Here is a 23,466-nt window from a genome sequence, read left to right on the forward strand (position 1 = left end):
CTGGACGCTTTTGTCCATATTAGGAATTTCCTCGTACGACTTTCTGCGCGAGAGCGCCCTCCGGCTACGAGTATGAATGAAACATACACTGCATGAGTGTTTAGCGCTCCGCGATGTTCATCTTGCCTTATTCTGGATCCGAATAAACCATCAGATCATGCACAGACTATCCTGTCTCTTTGAATTTAAATATATATTTATTCACACTGGCTCTTGAAAACCTCTATGCGAACACACTTGCCCGAAAAAGTGCGGGGGACGAATTTACGTGATATTAAAAGTGAGGGGGACACGTCCCCTGGGTCCCCCGCGTAATCTACGCCCCTGCAATGATGCACTGGGTAGGTTACGATGTGGGGTGCCAGTTGTTACTTGCCACACTTGAGCCTGCCAGCATCTGCATCACCAAAACCTGTGACATAGTTCAGTGGTTGTGGCGCTTTCCAAATGAACCCATTCGTCAGTATCGACGTAACGCCGAAAGTGACTGACTGAAGGGGAACGTCTCGGTTATGGTGTTATTAGCTATTGTCATTATTATTATTATTATTATTATTATTATTCAAATTACATCATTATTTTGTTTTTTGAACCATTGGATAAAGATTTCGGCTGACAGCTATTATTATTATTTTTATTGCTGTTGTTGTTGTTATTTTTGTTTTTGAAATATTATGATTCAAATTACATTATTTTGTGTTAAGGTTGTATGTTCAAACCCCAAAAGGTGAGCTCCAGAAAGATACACGTACACAAGTAGACGTCTCACCGATGACTATATCAGAGCTTTGCAACGCTGATCTGTGGTGTGTGAGTCTAAGCTGCCCATGAATGAGAAGCAGAAGCAGTCTCTCTGAATCTCTCCTCAGCCAGGCCGAAAGTAACATCCCTTCCCGGTTCCATGTCCGGAACTGGAACGTCACCGACAGCGTTTCCGTGGCAGCATCCAATGGAAGTGACAGGAAACTGCTGCTAGAGCTCAAGAAGGTGGCGGATACCAGTTGAGGCTCTGAGCAGGTAAAAGTCACATTCCCCTGAAATGACAGGTTATGAGAGGGTTAAAATGGAGTACTAGAGTAAAAATATCAGAATATGTGTGTGTAAATGTATTTTGGTGTAGTAAATATTTCAGTGTTTGCACAATAACAAACAATTTCCCCTGAATCTAAACACAAATCCATGCAGAAATATGTTATTTTCCTTTGACAGGTTTTGCCTGCAGGCGGGCAGACTGAGCGACAGGGGAATAAACAGTAAGTCAAATGTCAGGACTTCGAAGACTGCAGGTCTCCACGGAAACAGAATAGAGGTCTGTTTTTAGACCAACAGTCCAATGGCACTGGACTATATAGTGGACAGTCCATTGATCTGTCTTTCTGTGTGGTCTCAGACAGCGAGGCACAACAGGACCGGCTCCAGACCGTGGGCCTATCGCATGGTGAACCGCTAGAGGAAAAATAATGTGTCTGGATTCTTTAAGTAAGGAGGTGACGGAGCGCTAGCTAAACACAATCCAATAAAACCCTAAACACCACAGAAACACCTGAAGACTGTGGAGACACACTTTACTCCATCTAGAAGGAAATATAACTAATTAAAGCCAACAGGAAACAACATTCGCATTACCAATTTACTTCCATAATGAAGTATTTCTGAGTAAAAACATTACTCTGAAAAAAATAAAAAAATAAATAATAAAAAAAATAATAATAAACATTTTTTTATAAAAGCCAACAGGAAACAACATTCGCATTACCAATTTACTTCCGTAATGAAGTATTTCTGAGTAAAAACATTACTCTGAAAAAAATAAAATAATAATAATAATAATATTTTTTTTTTATATAAAAGCCAACAGGAAACAACATTTGAATTTTCAATAGATATATAGATAGATAGATAGATAAATATTCGCTTTATGATAATATGTCAATTTAAAGTCAACACACACCACATTCACAATTATTTTAGTTTCAGAATGAAGTATTTCTAAGTAAAAGCAATACTCTAATAAATAAATAAATAAATAAATAAATAAATACATATTATTATATTATCATTTTATAATAATAATAATAATAGTAATAGTTTTTAGATAATATATTTTAAATTACAGTCAGCAGCAAAGAGTATTTGCATTCCTATTTTACTTCCAAAAATAAATAAATAACAGTTATTTAAAATAACTATTTTTTCTTGTTTTAAAGCAGAAACCATAATAAAGTTTGATTTATTCATGACTGATCTTTTTTACAAAACAAGATAGAAACAATTTGGAAACAAACATATTAAGTTAGAAAAATACATTTCATTTTGCGAATAACATATTCTATGAAAACAAAGCTTCTCAAGTAAATGCAAAAATCTTATTTTTTATTTTTTATTTTTTTGCCGTCAAAAGTCTGCCCTGGTCGAATCAAACAGGTTAGGATACATTCAAATGCAATATAACAGACATTAAAAAGTCCTAGACCTTTTGACCCTAGTAATCCCAGGCACAGTGTATCCCACATACGCTCTGAAGTCCCACTACGATCATGCTAGTCGCTCAAGAGACACCATGCCTCATTGGCTGGCTCTAATTGGGCTCCAAAGGCCCTTAGGAGCCTGTATATTTGCCTCGCTGAAAATTTACTGCATAATTGAGAGCGAGTGGAGGTGTCTGCTGTGAAAATCTCAGTGTAATGTGGTGTTTTGGGTTTTGTTTCATGTTCATGTTTTCCCATGGCCGCCCTTCTAGAGTCTCGTTACGTCGCAGCTGATCATCCAGAGTCTCGTCATGACATGGCCGCCATTTCAGAGTCTGCTCACGCCACGCCTGAGTCCCCGGCCAAGATGGCCGCCACGCCTGAGTCCCCGGCCACGATGGCCGCCACGCCTGAGTCCCCGGCCACGATGGCCGCCACGCCTGAGCCCCCGGCCACGATGGCCTGTCTTTTATTTTGTAATTGTTTCATGGTCCCTGTTTGTGTCATGCTTCCCTTGCCCTCATGTATTCATGCCATTGGTTCCCCTGTTCATTGTGACATGTTCTGATTGGTTGTCTTAGTCATGTGTCGTTTCCCATTGGTTTGTTTTTGTCATGTGACCCTCTTGTTTCCTATAAGTAGCTTCATGTTCCCATTGTGCCCTTGTCGTGTATTGAATGTATTTATCCCGCTGTTGGTGAGTCTAGTCTGTTCATGTCAAGTCTGTTCATGCCAAGTCAAGTCTGTTCATGTCAAGTCTGTTCATACCTCGTCAAGTCTGTTCATGCCTAGTCAAGTCAAGTCAAGTCTGTTCATGTCAAGTCAAGTCTCGGATTATGTTTGGATGTTTGGATCACTGTAAATAAAGCTGCACTTGGGTTCTCACTTCAACTCGCCTTCAGTGGATGATTCGTTACACTCAGAGGGTGGCATGGAATAAATAGGATTCAGACCGCTCTGTCATTAGTACCAGAGTCCCATTGAACTCCCTCCCGGTTCTAATTGCGTCCATTAAAGGATGCAATATCCAGCATGTGGGCCAGATTAATGGCTGCAGTGATTAGTTGTGCTCTGGTGTAGTCCACTGCACTGATGTGACGTGATATAACAGCCGACGACAAGCTATTACACAATCACAGTGGGGAAACGGGTGCTAACAGTATGAGACTATGAGAATGGGAACTCGCAAAAGTTGCTTGATTCAGAGGACTGTGTTTCCTCGAGCCTCAGAACTGGGAAAATGTAGAAAAATAAAGCAGGCCTGTGGATGTATATTCCAGTACTGTATCATAAAAATACTGTCATTATCAGGGATTTACGCCCAAATATTCCTACTAAAACAGCTGCTTAAAAATAGCCCATCCATCCATCCATCTATTATATAGTGGTTCAGTACAGAACCACTTCAACTCTGTGATGTTGGTTGGTTTTCCTCCTATGAACTGCTTGCTTCAGGCCATTCCACAACATTTCAATTGGATTAAGGTCCAGACTTTGACTTTGACCATTCCAAAACATTAACTTTGTTCTTCTTTAACCATTCTTTGGTAGAATGACTTGTGTGCTTGGGGTCGTTGTCTTGCTGTATGACCCACTTTCTATTGAGATTCAGTTATCAGACAGATGTCCTGACATTTTCCTCTAAAATTTTCTGGTATAATTCAGAATTCATTGTTCCATCGATATGATGGCAAGCCGTGCTGGCCCAGATGCAGCTAAACAGGCCCAAATCATGATACTACCACCACCATGTTTCACAGATGGTATAAGGTTCTTAAGCTGGAATGCAGTGTTTTTCTTTGTCCAAACATAATGCTTCTCATTTAAACTAAAAATTTCCATTTTGGTCTCATCTATCGATTAAACCTTTCTCCAGTAGTCCTCTGGTTTGTCCACATGATCTTTAGCAAACTGCAGACAGGCAGCAATGTTCTTTTTGGAGAGCAGTGGCTTTCTCCTTGCAACTCTGCCATGCACATCATTGTGGTTCAGTGTTCTCCTGATGGTGGACTCATGAACATTAACATCAGCCAATGTGAGAAAGGCCTTTAGTTGCTTAGACGTTACCCTGGGTAGGGTAACAGTGGTCTTGAATTTCCTCCATTTGTACACATTTTGTCTGACTGTGGATTTGTGGATTCCAAACTCATAAGAGATGGTTTTGTAACCTATTCCAGCCTGATGAGCAACAACAGCTCTTTTTCTGAGATCCTCAGAGATCTTCTTTGTTCGTGCCACGATTCACTTCCACAAACATGATCAGACTTTGAAAACAGGGCATGCACTGACACCTGATAGTCATCCCACTGTTTGAAAACACCTCTGAACAGATAGACTCTAACTTCACCTTCAAATTAACTGCTAGTCCTAGAGATTCACATACGTTTGCCACTCACAGATATGTAATATTTCGCAATTTTCCTGGAATAAATAAATGACAAAATGTATATTTTCATCTCACTTGTTTGATTTGGTTCTCTTTGTCAACTTTCAGGACTTGAGTGCAAACTTGATGAAAACCTATATACTGTATATATAGTCACATTTATATATCTTGCTCTAAATTTCCTTATTTGTAAGTCGCTTTGGATAAAAGCATCTGCTAAAGGACTAAATGTAAATGTAAATTTATATATCCATCTAGGTCCATATCTATCTATATCTCTCTAGTTATATAGCCATCTTCATCTATCTAATTGTATATCTGTCAGGTTATGTCTATCCATCTATATCTATCTAGTTCCATATCCATCTAGTTCTATATCCATCCACATCCATCAAGTTCTCTATCCATCTTTATCTATCCAGTTAGATGGTTCTAACATATGGTACCTAGTTCTATATCTATCAGGTTATATCCATCCATCCATCCATCCATCCCTTATTCCATACCCATCTAGGTACCCGTCCATCCATACATACATATCCATTCAGGTATTCGATCCATCCATTCATATCCATCTATGTATCCATCCATCCATCCATCCATCATCTCTCAGTCTACAAGGTCATATATCTTGCTCTAAGTTTCTATATCCATCTAGTTCCATATCCATCTATATCTTATATACCCATCTTCATCTATCTAATTCTATATCTGTCAGGTTATGTCTATCCATCAATAGGGTCTTTCGCACCGCGGGAACCTTTTCATAGTACCAGAACTAATTGTGGAACTACCCACTTTTTGGCGTTTTCGCACCGCCGGAACTGGGTGCGATTTTAGTACCGGACTGCCTTTTTCGAGAACCAAATTAGCTCCTACTCCGGAGCAGGGTCTAACCAGCACAACTGGTACTAATCGTGACGTAAGTAGACATTGATTGGCCAAACGCGTACGGAAACGCCCTCACCCGCCATGATTTAAAACGCTGTGTAAACATACTGTAAACATTGTGTCAACTTATTTTGCAAGTATGGAGAACAGCGATAGATGGACGGACGCTGAAGTGCAGGCACTTGCAGCAAATATAGCACTGCCAGTTGTCATTGGAGATTCTTAGTCCTCCTTTCCGTTCTTTCAATCGCTTTACGTATACGTCGACTTTCCATGTCCATTATTGTGAAACCTGCGAGACACAACAAAAACACAGCTCCGATCACAGCGTCCTCCATCCTCCTGTTGTTAATGTTGTTCTTCTTTGTTTCTGTTGTTGAACGCCGCGCACAAATGACGACACTGTCGACCGGCTTACGTCACTTCTTAGTACACACTGTCGGTGCGAATGCAACCCTTTACATGGTACTGGGAAATAGTTTGCGCAAAATCGTCCCAGTACTTTAGTACTGTACATTTAGTTCTGGAACTAAAGCGGTGCGAAAGGCCCTTATATCTATCTAGTTCCATATCCATCTAGTTCTCTATCCATCTTTATCTATCCAGTTCTTTATCAACATAGTTCTATATCTATATATATCTATCAGGTTATATCCATCCATCCATCCATCCATCCCTTATTCCATACCCATCTAGTTCTCCATCAATCCATCCCATCCATTTCTCTGTCTATCCATTCATATCCATCCATCCATCTAGGTACCCATCCATCCATCCATACATGCATACATATCCATTTAGGTATCCATCTATCCATCCATCCATCCATATCCATCTAGGTATCCATCCATCCATTCATATCCATCTAGGTATCCATCTAGGCATCCATCCATCCATCATCTCTCAGTTTACAAGGCCATAAACATTCAAATTTCAAATAACTCAACTATAAAACACGCCTCTTGTGACTTATTGCTTTGATCTTCAATTATAAACTGTATATTTATGGATAATATCTCAATACAACCAAAACAACATGAAATAAAACAGGCATATGAAAATTACACATGTGGAGTAGTCAGATAAGCAGAAACGTGTCATTACACAAAGCCATTCCTCTCATTAAAACCCTTCCTTCATTTCAAAATGACTGTAATTCAGTCCCCAGACCTTTGGCGAGTTGGATTTTATGAGGTATTCGTCAGTGGATCATTTATGAGGTGTAATCTAAGGCCCGAGCAGCTCTTGGAGAGTGATTGCGCACCTTGTAAAAGATATTTTAATGACACGGCTCTAAGCACTGTGGAAATAATGTGGACAAAACCACAATTCATTCTCTTAAAAAGCTCCCTTGTGGTGCCATAGTATACTGGCGACGACTCAAAAAAATCCGAATGGCTCCATTTCGCTCCCTGCTGACCAGTTCCACAGAAAACTACACCAGCGTTAAGATGCATTTCTGGAAAAATGCAGGTGAAAACTAATGTGAATGAAAATATAAATCAATCTCTTTGCAAACACTGTTTGTGCTCCAACTACCAAAATTCATCACAATCCACAGACACAAGTTCTGGCACCTTTCCATGCTGGTGCTATTAGGGAAAAATCACTAAATACTCAGGTCAAGAACCATCCATTATGGATAGGATGGGATGGGATTGCTAATTCATCAAGACCTGTGGTAATTTTTCTTATTTTATAGCTTTTTCATGGCTCTGACAACAACAATAACAAATGTATGAGATGATCAATAATAAATGTATAAGATAAACATCCTCACCACACTGTAGATCTGAGGTTTGCGTCGTTTGGCTAAGTCAATGATGTTGACCCCATTGTAGTAGAGGTTCTCCATACATCCATGGAAGTTTTTCCTCAGGAACGTGCCTGGTTTACCGGGAAGAGGGATTCCTCCAAAGCTGAGCTTTGTGAAATGAATGGGAAAACAACAGCAATGGAGAGGTTTTACAACATAGCGGGAAACGTGTCCAATCATTGGCCAAGTGATTTGGCGCTTGAGGTGTTACGCTCTTAACTAATCAAAATTACATGATTAAGGTCACTCTTTAAACCAACATGTTACAAGTACACAAGCTATTATGTTGGTCCAATCAACAATCTACAGCATTTTATGCACTGTTTTTGGGGCATATAAAAAAATAGTAAACAGTAAATATTAGAATTAGAATTATTATTATTATTATTACTTGTAAAGCATAATTAATAAAATTATCTTCAAAGTGCAACAATATAAACAACAAAAATATATTTTGCAATTATTTTTATTATGTTACTTGCATAGTGCATTTCATAAAATTCTCGGTAACACTTTATTTTAAGGTGTCCTTGTTACACATGTTACATGTACTTACTATTATAATAACAAATAATTATGCATAATTACATGCAAAAACCAAACCAAAATCCCAACCCTAACCATATATTAAGTACATGTAGTTAATTAATATTACTCAGTACTTATATGTATAATTACACTGTAACAAGGACACCTTAAAATAAAGTGTAACCAAATTCTCTTCTAAATGCAACAGTATAAACAACAAAATCTATTATTATTATTATTATTATTATTGTTGTTGTTGTTACTTGCATAGCGCATTTCATTTAATTATCTTCTAAATGCAACAATATAAACAACAAAAATTTATTATTATTATTATTATAATGTTACTTGCATAGCGTATTTCATAAAATTATTTTCATTTGCTGCACTTCGTTAATATATAAAATAATATTATTATTACAAATAGTAATTCACTTCAATGCACTTCAAAGTTTAGCTTAAAAAATTTTGTGTACTTCATTAATAAATTATTTATTATTATATTTTGCATGCATTTTACTTGCATATTTCATAAAATGCACTTCAAAAAGCAACATAGAAACAATGTAAACAACATAAATATACAATGTAAATACAATTAACTGAAAAAAAGATCAAAAGAAGAAATAACTGATTGAACTGTTAATAGTCTAAAATTATTTAATTTGAATTAATAATAAATAAATACATGTATTCAAGATCCCTTAAAGTAATACATATTAAATAAATATAAAGTAATAAATGAAATATATAAATTATTTTTCCTGGATAAGTCTGTAAATTTAAAGATGCAAATATCTGCTAAATGTGAGGTGAGCTCAAACGTAACAAGCCATGAAACATGGGGTCTTTAATAAAAACTACGGTTAAGGATCTCTATATGGATCTGCTAATTGACTGTACAAAATTGTAAAAAATGTAATTAAAGTAACCAAAAACATTCTCACCTCATAATCGACTTCAAGTGAATCATCCAGCCCACCCGTCCTCACATGTTTGGCTAGTCTGTCCACAGTGAAGTTGATCTGTTTGTTAAATCGCTCGATCAGGACGGAGTGCCAGTGCTGGTCGTCCAGAAGACTACCCAGAAACACAGAGACATGGCCACTGCTAGGATATATCTTAACGTCGTCTTGAGAGAAAAAGAGAGAAAGAAATATAAAATTTAAGGATTGAATTTTAGTTTTGCACCATCGCCTCTTGTTGTTGCTTTGTTTATGCATTTATTTATGTTTAAGAAATTCACCAGAAACATACTGTTTAGCTGTGTTATTTTAGTATTATTTATATCCTACAATTTATATACTACTTAGCTTTAATTTATTTGATTTTTTTTCTTTTTTTTTTAGTAATTTTAGCACTTCAACTCGCTATTTATTTCAGTTAGGCAACATTTCAAATTTTTGGTTTTAAGTTTTAATGTGCACCTGTATAAGTTAACCAAAATGTATAAAGGTGCATATAAATCAAATCCCATTTATATTATGCTAGCAACTGAAACACAAATTAAAATGTTGTCAGAAGCAAACTTTTTATCAGTTGCTAATTTTATAGCATCTTTATAATGGGCAACCTTAGAAAGAAAATTATCAAACGGTCTCTTTTTCAGCACATATTCTCAAAACGAGCCATAAACAGCTTAGGAAAGGTGTGCCATGTGCTGTCTCCTCTGTTTGATCCTTCTGAACTTCCTGGAAAGAAACCTGCTGTATTGATGATAAAAGAACAGAAAGAACAGCGTATCTTGGCAAAGTGAGAGAAGCCTGTCAGGAACATGTTCAGCTCATATTTCACCACAAAATCAAAAGAAAGAAGTACGAAATTATATTTTGCATAAAGAAAAGTAAGCTTATTTCTAGCACCATTAATGTGTTGCATAGTTAAATTAATTGCATAACAATTAACCAAATATTTCTCCAAAAGTGACGGTGAATTAATGTCTCAAAAATAAGCCTCATTTTCTTTAAGTAATATAATCTTTTTCTGATTTTGGAGAGAAATGTAAAGGAGACACATTATAGTGAGATTTACCCATGAAGGAGACAATATACAGCGTCTGAAATTAGCTTTGAGAGCTTTTTTTGGCTTTCAGATAGAGGGCGAATGCAAATTTAAATGAAAAACATTGTCCTGATAAACAGCATCAACACAATCTTGGCTCGGTATACTTAGCAATCAGAGCTCGACGCCACTCTTAGCGTAACGCACAACTTATTCCATCTGACTGCTGGTGTTAATTGAACACGAGGCTCGGAAAGCGCTGGAACTCTAGACCGTTCTTTGTGACAGCTTGATACACTTAAATGTGATTACGGCGCAGATTTGGCCTCTTAATCAAGTCTTTGTTTCGCAACTGCCTCTCATGTGATTACAGTAAGATACCACGATAGTGTCTATGAACACTTCCTCTTGCTGCAGTGATAGAAGAGCTATGTGAGTTTGAATCTCTCCAAAATAGGTGTTTTGTGGTTTTTAGTCCACACATATTAGATTTGAGGCTAATTTGTGTTCTAGTGTACACTTAAATGTTATTTTGTGTAATTTGCATAATAACTTTCAGAAATTAAAACACCGATTTAGTCCCTGGATGCAGGAAAGCAACATTATTTGCAAAATTGAGATGCACTACTAAAGATCATATCATCATATAAAGTAATTCAAATAAAATAATTCAAAGTTAAAAAAAAAAAAGTAATTTGCACGATAGTTGACCTTAAAGAAAAAATTAAAACTGCAAATGCCTGCATTAGCACCCCCCTGTGGCAACACTGAGAATGCAACACACTGTGTTACAAATATCTGCCACGATTCTGAACATGCAAATGCATCAAATCAAGCTTTTTCAAAGCATTTGTGGCCACAATCTTGCACAGAGTACGTTTCAGGCCTTTGGTTTTGAGTTTAAAAGGTATAGAGAGAACTCTCACTCACCCAGGTTGATATGCAGGGCCAGTCGGCCCTTATGCAGCTCTAGGGTGATGTAATCACCTCTTTGTCCCTCTCCATGCACAAGGACCCCATCCCCACGCTGGCTCTTAAACCGTAGAGAGATGACGTCTTTCACAGTGCTGGTGGACTTCTGATTAAACCGGTACAGCAAAGAGCTCCTGCCATTGAAATCTGCAACATCTGACTCTTAAGAAGTGGAAGGGGAAAAAAAGAATACATCATGGTCATAAATATTAAACAAGAAAAAAAAAAGTATTTACCTATTCTTAAAAACTTTCATATTTTGTACAATTTTCCAGTAAATGTTTTTCTAAAATAAAAAGTGCTTGTTTTCACAATCTTTTATAACACAAAAAAAACAAAAACAAAGCAAAATACAACACAACAAAAAAGAGCAAAGCAAAACATAACAACATAACAAACATAACAAAACAAACACAAAGAACTAAAAAAAAAACCAATACGAATCAAAACAACAAAACCCCACAAAGCACAATAAAACAAAAACAAATCAAAAAACAAAGCAAAGCAAAAACAAATTAAAAACAAAAACCCAAAGCAAAGAAAAGCAAATAAAAAAACAAAGCACAACAAAACAAAAAGCAAAACAACACAGCAAAATGCAAAGCATAAACAACAACAACAACAACAACCCAACAAAAGAATAAATAAAATAAAGTAAAATAAAGTCCTACAGCTCTGGTAAAGCAATACTGAAATACTAAATTATTATTATTATTATTATTATTATTATTAACAACTTTCATTAATAAAACATACTATTTTTCCAACTGAATATTTGATTTTTACTAAGAACTATGCCAAATTACAGAAATTAAATGTGCTTGTTGTTTTCAAAGTCTGCAAAATGTCACCTAAGGAAGATGGATTACAAGCTCATTTATTAGGAGCAAGACCATTTACAACGAGACAAAAGAAGAACTGCAATGATAAAGAAAAACCCGTTTTAAGAGTTAGGGTCAGATTAATTTATCTTTGGCCAGAATTGAAAGAAATATGAGGCCTGTCTCGAAGCAACCCTTCAGAACTAATTCTACCCTAGGCAGTAAAAGGCAGAAATGTGGATTTTGACCCAGGCTCAGAGTTCAGACATTAAGTTTTTGCTCTCTTTCTCCATCTCTCTCCTCGCCGGATGCTGGAGTGCGAGAGACTGAAGCTAACTAGCCGTGACAAGCAAAGCCTCACAAAGAGCTCGGAGCCGTCTGCTGAATATAGAACTAACACAGAGGGTCCAGGAACATCAGCAAGCGCAATGAGACTGAGTTAGATAAAAGTGGGGAGATCAGACGAATGTGTTTGGTTTTCGTATTTTGCATGAGTTGCTGTCTTGATGGAGGCGCAATGCATATCAAGATGTAATGATAAAGAAATTTATCTTTATCTCAAAGTCTTTCAATCTAAGAGGCACAACAATAATCACCAAATAAACATAGAAGTTACATAAATGATGTCCTTGAGAACTGAAAGGATAGAAAGAAGAGAAGTTGAAAATGCTGCCAAGTTTAAGGGGAGGAAAAACTAATGCATATTGTATAATCCTTCCTGAGGGGAAAGAACAAAAACAATGAAGTTCAAACTCGCGACTGCATCTGAACTCAGCCAGACGGCTCACTAAACACAACACACGGTGGATTTATATCATGATTGAATAATTTATTATTTAGGATTGTAGATGGTAAAATAAACGTATATTCTCTCTGTATATCTTACTGCCCGCATGAAATCTGTGCCCACAGAGATGAGAATAAAGACTAAATTTATCGCAAAGTCATTCAACGCTGACTTCGTATTTCTGAATCCAAATTGTTTTATATATTGATAATGATTGGATCATGAAAAGGGTTTCATGATCTAATCATTATCATTAAATAAAACAATTTGTGAATTGAAATAATTCTGAAATAAAATATTATTATTAGATGAATATATATTTTCCTCTCTGAATCTTATTTCACTTAAAAATATGGAAGTGGTCTGAGATTGCCATTTCATACTGATCTAAAATATTTTTGAAAAATTGTTTGTATTTTGTTGACATCTTATTGCTGTTTATTTATTGTTAATGTTAAAAGGTTAAAATGATATACATTGCAATTAATAAAATAAAATACAAATAGGAACACATCATAATAATAATAATAATAATAATAATAATAATAATAATAAAAAAATGATGTTATCAGATTGAAAAAAAAAAAAAATTACAAAAAAATGTATAATAATAATAATAATAATAATAATAATAATAATAAAAAAATGATGTTATCAGATTGAAAAAAAAAAAAAATTACAAAAAAATGTATACAATTCTGTGAATTTTCCCAGTTACTCAGCACAGAAAATGTGGGTGAAAACACATTCTGTGTGGGGCTGTTTATTGCTTAAGACATACACACAGTTGCCCACAAGCTCAGAATTAGACCTCACTTTATCTGTGGGTCTCTTGGTGGCATCAACACAGCAGTGTTCCAGTGTGAATTAATGACTATACAGGAACACACACACACACAGACACACACAGACACACACAGACAGACTTATGCTCTTGCTACACACTTCCCATTTCAGACATACACACAAACAGTTTACACCACGAAGTCACGGCCTTAAATTACAGTTAGCAGCAGAGGCACTTGACAGATTTAAAACTAATTGACTTGAGGAGCATTTCAGCAGTGCATGAATAAGGCCAATGCACCACTTAGGACGTCCGGTTTATCCCACAGAAGACAAATATGAATGTAGGGAGACCATGCGCTATCCTGTACGTGTGCGCTTACTTTCTGTCTCTCTCTTTATTAAGTGTCAGACATGGTTGAATTCATTTTACCCCCTATTTGACACCACATTTTCTGTTTTCCCCCTTTCATATTTGTCCTCTGTATTTCTTCCCTGGAATTTAGGTTAGCAGACATGTTCATATGCCCTTTGTGCTAACATTGAACACCGCCGTGTGAAGCCATTGTATGTTCGGTACATACTAGCGCAAGGCTAATTATAAATGTAATTACCGAGCACTAATTCACTGCCTGATTCATTCACGGCTCCTTTGGAATGCAAGCGGCGCTAATGCTAATGCTAACCTGCCAGTGGTCTGACTTTGAGAAAGCACTAGCGTCTCCGTTATCAAACCCTATTACTGAAATACTGTGTGGTCAGCACTCACTTATCATGTTTGATCAACACAGTAAACCGAGTCGCCCCCAGCGGTGTCACATTCCGCCCTATCTCACGAAATTAACGCTTAGAGAATAAACATGGCGGTGATAGGTCGCCGAGTCAAGCTTTGAATTGACAATCGGTGCTGCTAGTGCACAGACTACAAATACAAAGCACCTGAGGAGAGACTGAGAGAAAGGAACAAGGAGAGAGTAGGGGAAGCAAAAAAAAGAGAGAAAACGAGCACTAGCAAGGCTACGTTATAAATATTTCAAGCGCAAGGCATGTGGTGCTGGCTACCCTTGAGGTAACCGATTGATTGTTACTCTGCACTTTGATACCCAGGGAAGGCAGGGCTAAACCAACTCAACCCGACTGCAGTAAAGCAACATGACAGTGAACTAGCTACAGCTAAAAACAGACTAGCTGAACTTTTGAAACAACAGCTCCCATCTCCTAAAGATTTGAAGAAAATCTGCACTTTCTGCACTGGAAATATATTGCTGCTCATTTAGCTGGTTGGCTTGTACGATAAAACTAAAATGAATGCAGAAATACCCTGGTTTTCCAAAGTGCTACCTAACTGAATATGAGCTTGCAGTTGGTAAACACGGAGATATTTTCTACATTTTTTAGCATTGTATATTGTTGGCAGGTTTGGTTAGTTAGCATGTGCTGATAGACACAGTTGCATCATTCTATTCACAATAAAATCAATACGATGGATTTAAAAAATAGATAGGACAAATATCCATTTCAATCAAGCTTTCATTGTGAATACATAAAGTACCAATTACACACCAAATGTACATTCAGTACTCACTGTATGCACAGCCGTAGACCTCCACTCTAAACCCCATCCATCCCCCGGGACTCCAGTCCACTGGCAAGAACCGCAGAAACCGTGTTCTTATGGAGTGTGAGAGCTTGTGGTGAACAATCCCATCTGAATTTGCATTTCCACTGAAAGTCTACAGGAGGAAGAAAATGTTAGCTTGCACAACAGTAACTTTCCAAGATTTGACCTTAGTATGTGCACTTCATGTGTTAATGAGTCAATATAATGTCGAAAGAGGTTCTTCTGCTGGATGGAAGCCCTTTGTAGAGATGTAGCCACATTTCCCGCCGTTTGGCGAATTTTCATGGACAAAAAACACTCATTTCAAAAGGGAATTTATGTGATGGGAAATTTTGCATGAAGGGAGTTAATCACGCCACATTTTTTGCTAATGTGACCACATCTGAATGTGTTACTAGCTCTCCCACATCTATTAACATCTCGTTAGTGAGGTTTTCATAAACTTTGAGATATTTTCAGGTTTATTTAGTGTCTAAGGTGCAGATGTTGGCTCTGTACATTGTTAGCACTCCTGTGTTAAGGTTTGGCTAGATAGCATGTGCTTGCAAACAATTACTTCATCATTCTGTTTCTTCATTGACTGCTCATAGTTGCTAATGAAGGTCACTTACAGAAGTCGAAAAACTGACATTGAAGTTACTGGGAATGTTAATGGTTAGCTTTCTGCAGGCACGTTAGTCAACATAGTCTCAATTAGCATATAGGTTTACCCCAAAGAAACTCTTCTAAATTCAGAGTTTATTATCAATACATAGAGCTGAACTTTTGCCAAGCTGCATTTACCTAAGATTGAAAAAACTAACACAAAAAGTTAGCGGGGTGCCGCTGGCAACGTTAGTTTCTTTAAGATGCACTCAAAGCGTTGCTGCTAATCTAAACCTCCAGTTTTAGAATAGCTGGGGGTCCTACCTCCAGCTGTAGAGCCTACCAGAAAAGTGGCATGACCAGGAGGCACCTACTGCTCTTTAAAAATGTTCCACATCTTTTAATCTTCTACTCATTAAAATGCTTCACACCTTCGAAAACTTCCATTAAACTCTGTTCTCAAACTAATCAGCACCTTTTTTTCCTCCTGCTGGTTGGAAGATAAAAGAACCAAACATTAAACCATCATCGAACAAAAAAATTAAATAAAAATAAAGTTGTAATGAGATGAATTATCAGCAGAAAATGTATACACCACCTCCACCTCCTCCTACGGCTCTCTGTGTTTGTTTAGCTTCGATGATTACAAGGAGGAATCCAAGCTTTCATAATGAGAGACGATGGAGATGGCAAGTAAGATCTCAGGAATGTTTCGCCCCAGATCTCTTCGAGTCGGGCTAAATAAGAACGCCGTGGAATGATGGAGCTTTGAAATGACTAGTATTGATTCAGAAGAGGAGGGTGAAGCCCATTTGTTTGCCTGTAAGTGTGGAGGCAATGCAACCACTGTCTCTTGTGGCGCAAGGGCTGTGCTGATCGATTCCAAAGTTGTCAAAATAAAACTACCCAAAAAAGAAAACGTAATTCAAGTTGGGTAGACAAGGATTTCAGCTGCACTGCCAGTGACCAGTGAGGTCAGGAGACCATGAAATAAGTTTTGTCAGGGATATAAAGCCACGTCACTCAAGATAGAAGGTGTATTTAATCTTAGTTTAGGCGATTAAGTGAAATTCAAGTCGGTAATTAAAGTTTGAACGTTTTGTGGGTGGCTGGTTTTCGATGGGAAGTGTGTGCCGACAGTGTCTGACAGTGCATGGGAGGATGCATTAATTTATCCTATAAATTATTTTGATTTAGTTAAAGACACAGACGCTTAATGATTATGGGTGTGCATGCATTTTATTCCAGTCATAAAAGCCCCCCTGATTCACATTATCCGGAAAGCTTTTACAGTACTTATTGCGAAGTACTAATGCATTATAAATATAATAAAAGATGGATTATTTATAAGAGTACTTGGAAAACTTACCCCTATGTTGTCCTCTTGTCTGAACTGCTTCCAAGCTCTTCCTGTGTCACTGTAAAGCAACATGTAACCCGTAACCCAATCAGGGCTCCCGAAACGACCCTGGGTCGCCACAGCTGTGACCTCGACCCGTTCTCGCAGATCCACCTGTAGCCATCGTAGCCTGTCTGTTCGTTCTGGAGCCCAGCCACCACCTCCTAACACAAGAACAGAAGGGGTGAAGTCCAGGTACAAGCGAAAAAAAGATACAACATCAATAATTTAAGCTATCAACCTGTGTTGAGTTTGCCAGGTTACAAGGTAATTTTCATTTTAAGGTTTTGTCACATTAGCGAAATTTCGCAGGCAAAAAAGTAACGATGAAGCACTGCTCACACAGAAGTCACTTTCAAACCAGGCAACTTCGCATTGCTTAATGTGGCAAATCCCCTGACCAACTTGAACATGTTGCAAAATCTGCGGGGAAATCTTTCGCCATGTGCAAAATGTAAGATTGCTTAGATTCTGATTGAAAAGTCTGGATTTTGTGCGCAAAAATTCACTGAACAATGGCAATTGTGACCACACTTTTAACTAAATATTTATTTTACTATACACAAAAAAGTAAAATGATACACAATGGCTTTTGAACACTATTCAAGTCAAGTCTGCTTTATTGTCAATTCTTCCACATGTACAGTGAGGGTTGAGTGGTATTGAGTGATGATTTGTGAATATATTTGAATTGATTCACTTATGACTTTATGCGTGAATTCTTTCAGACTACACCATGAATATGGGCAAGTGGAAATTATGGGATAATGCAATAATGATTCCCAATATTCCAATGAAATGATTTGCCAAAATGACTCTGAATTTCCAAAGTATCTTGACAAAAAGAAACCTAACATGTTTTATTCTTACACCAGCTAAATAGTGCACAGCACAATGCTACAAAGCAATGTGACATTCTGTCAAGCTATAATGCTATTTATAACAAAAGCTAGCATGCTAATGATAAACAACTATTTTGGGAACAGACAGTTATGCTAGTGAAAAATGCTAAATTGGTTGCATTGCTACTTTTGGCTAGCTTCTGCACAACACTGTAGTTAAATAAGAAACATTCCTTCATTAACAAAAGATAAACTTTTAATTAAAGGCAGAAAAGGTATTTGAAACATTTAGCAGCCAGCCAAGCCTCAACTTCAGACAAGCCTGCCAAGTGAGCTTCTTTTAAGCCTGTCTGTTCACACTAATTAGCTCAGTAAATCTAACTTACATTGACCGTGTATCTATTAAAAAGCTGTGCAAATAGACAGCAAACCCAGCGCTAGTCAGAGCACAAGGAACTGCTCTACAAACACAACCATACTGAGCCAAAGAGGTGAATGTCACACTGCCCCTGTTGCAGTCAGGCAGTAATTCGCTGACTGGTCTGCTTTGACCTATAAGTCAACTGAATTTCAGTCGAATCGACTCTAAAAGGCTGAGTAATGTTTGCTTATACTCTATCACAAGTCGTACTGGGTATTTATCCCTGCTGTGCTATATCAAATGACAGAATTTCATTTTATGAATGCACTGGGCTACTGAACGGATTCCAGCATGAGCTAGACCAATGCTGTAAAATGTATTTTCATGGTCTTGCCATGTTAAAGTCACCAAACCAGTTCACAAACAGATACAAGTGTGGCCGGAAGGGTCGTCAGAGGCTCTTCAAGACTGTTTTAACACCACTGACTGGAATATGTTTAAGCAGGCTGCCACATACAATAACACCACAGACCTCCAGGAGTACTCGGAGACTGTCACTGCCTACATCACCAAGTGTATTGATGATGTAACAGTCACAAAGACCATCACTGTCCGGGCCAACCAGAAGCCGTGGCTAACAGGGGAGGTCTACGGACTCCTGAAGACGCGGAACGCTGCCTTCAGAGCTGGAGATGAGGTGGGCTTGAAGACAGCTAGGGCCAACCTTTCCCGCGGCATCAGAGAGGCAAAAAGACAGTACTCCAGGAGGATAGCCCATCATTTCAGCGACAGCAGAGACACCGGAGCCTGTGGCAGGGGATACAGACCATTACGGACTACAAGCCCCCACCACGCACCTGTGACAGCACCATCTCCCTGCCGAACGAGCTGAACGTCTTCTTCGCTCGCTTTGAGGCACAAAACAGCACCACTGCACAGAAGACTCCACCTCCTCCCGGCGACCAGGTGATGACGCTGTCCCCGGACAGCGTGAGGAGATCCCTCAGCAGGATCAATGCACGCAAAGCTCCGGGTCCTGACAACATTCCTGGGCGTGTACTGAGACTGTGCAGTGGAACTCACTGATGTCTTCACAGACATTTTCAACATCTCGCTAAGCCAGGCTGTTGTCCCCACATGCTTCAAAGCCACCACCATCATTCCAGTCCCGAAGAAGTCGTCTCCATCCTGCTTCAATGACTACCGTCCAGTTGCACTTACCCCCATCCTCATGAAGTGCTTTGAACGGCTAGTCATGCACCACATCAAGTCTGCCCTCCCCCCCTCCCTGGACCCCTTCCAGTTTGCATATCGGTCCAACCGCTCGACCGATGACGCCATCGCCACTACCCTCCACTCAGCACTCACACACCTGGACAAAAAAGACTCATACGTCAGAATGCTGTTCATAGACTTCAGTTCAGCATTCAACACAATCATCCCTCAACAGCTCATTCACAAACTGGGCCAGCTGGGGCTCAACACTTCGCTGTGCAACTGGCTGTTGGACTTTCTGACTGGAAGACCTCAGACAGTTCGGGTCGGCAGCAACACATCCAACATTAAAAGAACCAAAGACTTAAACTACTTCAGTCTGTGTGCACTGAATTTATTTAATACACGAGTTTCACAATTTGAGTTGAATTACTGAAATAAATTAACTTTTCCACGACATTCTAATTTATTGAGATGCACCTGTATATCAGTGCCATAAGTTACATCAAAATTACCAAGGTATTAGCAACAGATCCCATCACTGTACAATTTTGCTAATGAATAGGGATGTATCGATTCACTCCGAGCCGGTGGAAAATCGGTACAAATGCGTGACGATTCAAGTTGGTTGAGATGTTAAACGAATCGCAATTCAGCTGGGAGAGAGGGTGTATGTGACTGTATCTCTGATGGGAACTGACTGTCTTTAGAAAAGTTTAGACGATATTTTGTTTTCATCTCGCCTCAGTATAATGTATATGAAAGTATGCAGTCCATCTGCTGTTTTTGTTTCGTTCAGATGTTTTATGTAGTATAATTTTACAAAGCTAAAGACAGACCATTCTGTTTTAGCTTCACATTTCGAAATTTTACAGTCTAATTTAAATAAAAAACTGCTCATGCTGCATGTATGCAGCATCTTTATTTGGATTGTGATTAAAATGTAGTGGTTGCCTCTAAATTTAAATGGAAAGAGCACAAGCAAAGCCTTAGTTTGTTTATATGAAGCTATTTCTTTTATTTGTATTATTATTTGATTTGGGATTTGTTTTAAATTTTCAATTTAGTGTTGTTATTAGGCATATTTCAATTTCACAAAAAATGTGCAGCATTTTGCTTGAGAAATAATAAAAGGACACCTTTTGATTTATAATTTGTCTTAAATCTCATTTTGTTAAAAACTGTGAGAAAATCGTATCGTGAAACCAGTATTGTGAATTGTATCGCATTGCGAGAGGGAATCGTTACATCCCTACAAATGAAAGTAATTATACAGAAATCTAATAGAAATACTTAGGTAACAACCACACATTTTCAACATTTTCACATTTTATACTGGGATTACTCACCATCTCTTCTGTTGAGCTTGGCAAAATATGGTGACTGACTGTCAGAGGAAGATGAGGAGCCCTGGAATGATGAGGGAGGAAGAGCAGAAACCAGTGGCCCATTGCAGTGATCTAGAACAGCAGGAAAAACAGATTAGCCAATCAGATTTGACATTCAAGGTTTGTGAATGACTCCATTCAGGTTTAGAACGTCCACTATTCATAAACCAATCAGCTCCCAATGGATAATGGATCAAGTCCTCTCCCTTGTACTTTTTCCCCATTTTCCCCTTTACCCCTACAGACATAAAACGGCTTGTGAATGTTGCAAAGTTAGTGATTGTGATTGTTAACACCCTCAACCTTGGCTGAAGATACCAGTTTATGGACCAGAAGAAACCAGTCTGTGGTACCCACAGGGTAAACTTAATTAATTAAGACATCCACTCCTCAAGTGAATGTGCTGAGCAAGATAATGACGAGAAAGAATGAGCAGAAAGGAGAGAGAGAAATCTGACAACAGCTCTCATTTCATCATTTCAATGTTTGAGAAAGCCGCACCGATTTCTCATCTAATTAACCTTTCATACACTTTCTGAATGAGCCAGACATCAAATAGCTTCACTCCCAGAACTGCAAATGTATTCCAGACTAGGCAAAAGGTGCGACAGGGGGATGAGAGGGAGAAAAGGAGCGATAAAGAGATGGGTAAGGTCGTAGGAAGGATAGAGACCGGTAGCCACATCTCCTCACTTACAACGGCTTTGAGACATCGGAGATACCTGAGCCAAAATGAAATGTCCTCTGCTGGTTCAATGGTATATTTACTTTGGGAAAAATCCCTAATAAACAGGCAACCTCCGAAGCAGTTTTCCTCCAAATGAAGCCATTTAAAAACCCGCCCCATGATGCATTTTTCAACAGGGAGTCTCTCTCGCTCTCCTCTGCAAGCGTGTAAAGTGAGCAAATTAAGCAAGTGATGTTTCTCAAACTCATAAATATGAATGAAGGGAATGACTGACACGGGTTTCCGCTTCTACTTGTGGTGACAGTCGTGAGGAGGAGATTGGCAGCATTGCGTCCACCAGTGGAAAGAGACCCGATTACATTTTTCCTTGAGCAGAATGGATGTGAAAATGACCTAGTGGCTGCAAAGCACCTGGTGCTCTGATGGTACAAGAGATGGGAATTGATACAGCATGACCATAAACCAGCAGCTTCATTTCTTGAGGGCACTCTGATGGAGCGTTTGATGGACAGGAATGTGTACAACTCTTTTGAGGGTGTGGAAAGAACCGTGTCCATTTGAAATCACACAGGATTTCTGAATACACTACAGGATCCTACTCTGGTCAATGCTGCAGCAAACTTTGAAATGCTCTTAACTTTCCGTCGGATGCCAGATTGTCATTTTCAAACAGTTTTTCCTTTTACAACCCTGTGATATGCCATCCCCTTTGAAACAACCGATTAATTACTTTTATGAAACTACAAATTTGTTTGTTAAAGGGATAGTTCACCCAAAAATTTAAATAACCCCACGAGCCATCTTAGGTGTACTGTATATGACTTTCTTCTTTCAGACGAATACAATCGGAGTTATATTAAAAAATGTCCTGGCTCTTCCAAGCTTTATAACTATCCCTTTGATCTCGTCTATTGCAGCAACTTTTGGTTGCATGAGAGAATACTACTTTCGCTGACCCTTGCTTTGTCTACATCTTTTCAAGGCACAATGCAATTTGAAGCCAATCAATCCATAGCCTTCCTTATGTAAAAAGCAAAAGTGCACTAACTCTGGCAACAAAAGTTGCTGCAACATACTCAGCATTGAGTGTCCTTTACCTATCTTGGGTTGAAAATGCAGAATTGTTCTAAAATATATCTATGACTACATAAGACACTACATGGGAAAGACAGGAACCAACATCTCTCAAATGAACACCATTCAATGTTTTGAGCATGTATGCTAACCACTAGGCCATGGCCCCAAGTTCTTACAGAATACCCTTAAAGTCCAAATAATGAGTAGTTTCATATCGCCTACTTTTTTATGCTTCAGAAGTTCCCCAGAGGGGGGAAATATTGCTCAAATGTTGGCTCTTTTTTTTTTTAAACATTGAAGACATAAATAAAGGAGTTTTCAGTCATGCATCAACATTTCTCCTAGAAGACAAAAAGCGATCAAATATGAGATAATTGTATTCAGAAACCTTTCAAAATGAGGAATGCTTGAGGTCATATTGAGATCCCCAAATTTTGGTTGCTTAAACTATGCTTGGATTTGCCAAGACACCAAAAACAAACCTGAGCATAGTTTGAGACATTGATGAGATCTTTTTCTTGAGAGCAAATCTGGGGGGCAAGAGACTTAAAAGTCTCCTTTACTCTTCATTTAATTTAATTTCTGTTCAGGAGAAACAATTGAGAAGTTAACGAAGAGTGATTTTTCCTTTTCTATGGGTTTACAAGGAGATAAGTCAAGAATGTAAAGTTTTAACTTCTGCCAATCACCAGAATGCCAAAAATAATTTATTCTAATCAAATACAATGACCTGATTGCTGCATACATAATTGGTTAATCATGCTAATATTAATCTCAGCTTAGCTTATTAATTAGTGGAAATGAAGTGTACTCTTCATTTTGCTATTAAAGGGA

General features: G+C 38.1%; 1 protein-coding gene across 1 annotated transcript in view; it reads right to left on the reverse strand.

Moving 5' to 3' along the window:
• LOC107653604 (contactin-associated protein-like 5) overlaps positions 1-23,466 on the reverse strand; it is an 87,499-nt gene that overhangs the window by 36,765 nt on the left and 27,268 nt on the right. The window contains 7 exon segments of the mRNA XM_016440352.1: positions 770-1,034; positions 7,526-7,669; positions 9,037-9,221; positions 11,021-11,224; positions 15,042-15,189; positions 17,032-17,225; positions 20,829-20,939. Coding sequence (XP_016295838.1) covers positions 770-1,034; positions 7,526-7,669; positions 9,037-9,221; positions 11,021-11,224; positions 15,042-15,189; positions 17,032-17,225; positions 20,829-20,939 — 1,251 coding nt within the window.

This window comes from Sinocyclocheilus anshuiensis, unplaced genomic scaffold (genome assembly GCF_001515605.1).
Source record: "Sinocyclocheilus anshuiensis isolate Anshui unplaced genomic scaffold, SAMN03320099.WGS_v1.1 scaffold1079, whole genome shotgun sequence".
NCBI classification, from domain to species: domain Eukaryota; kingdom Metazoa; phylum Chordata; class Actinopteri; order Cypriniformes; family Cyprinidae; genus Sinocyclocheilus; species Sinocyclocheilus anshuiensis.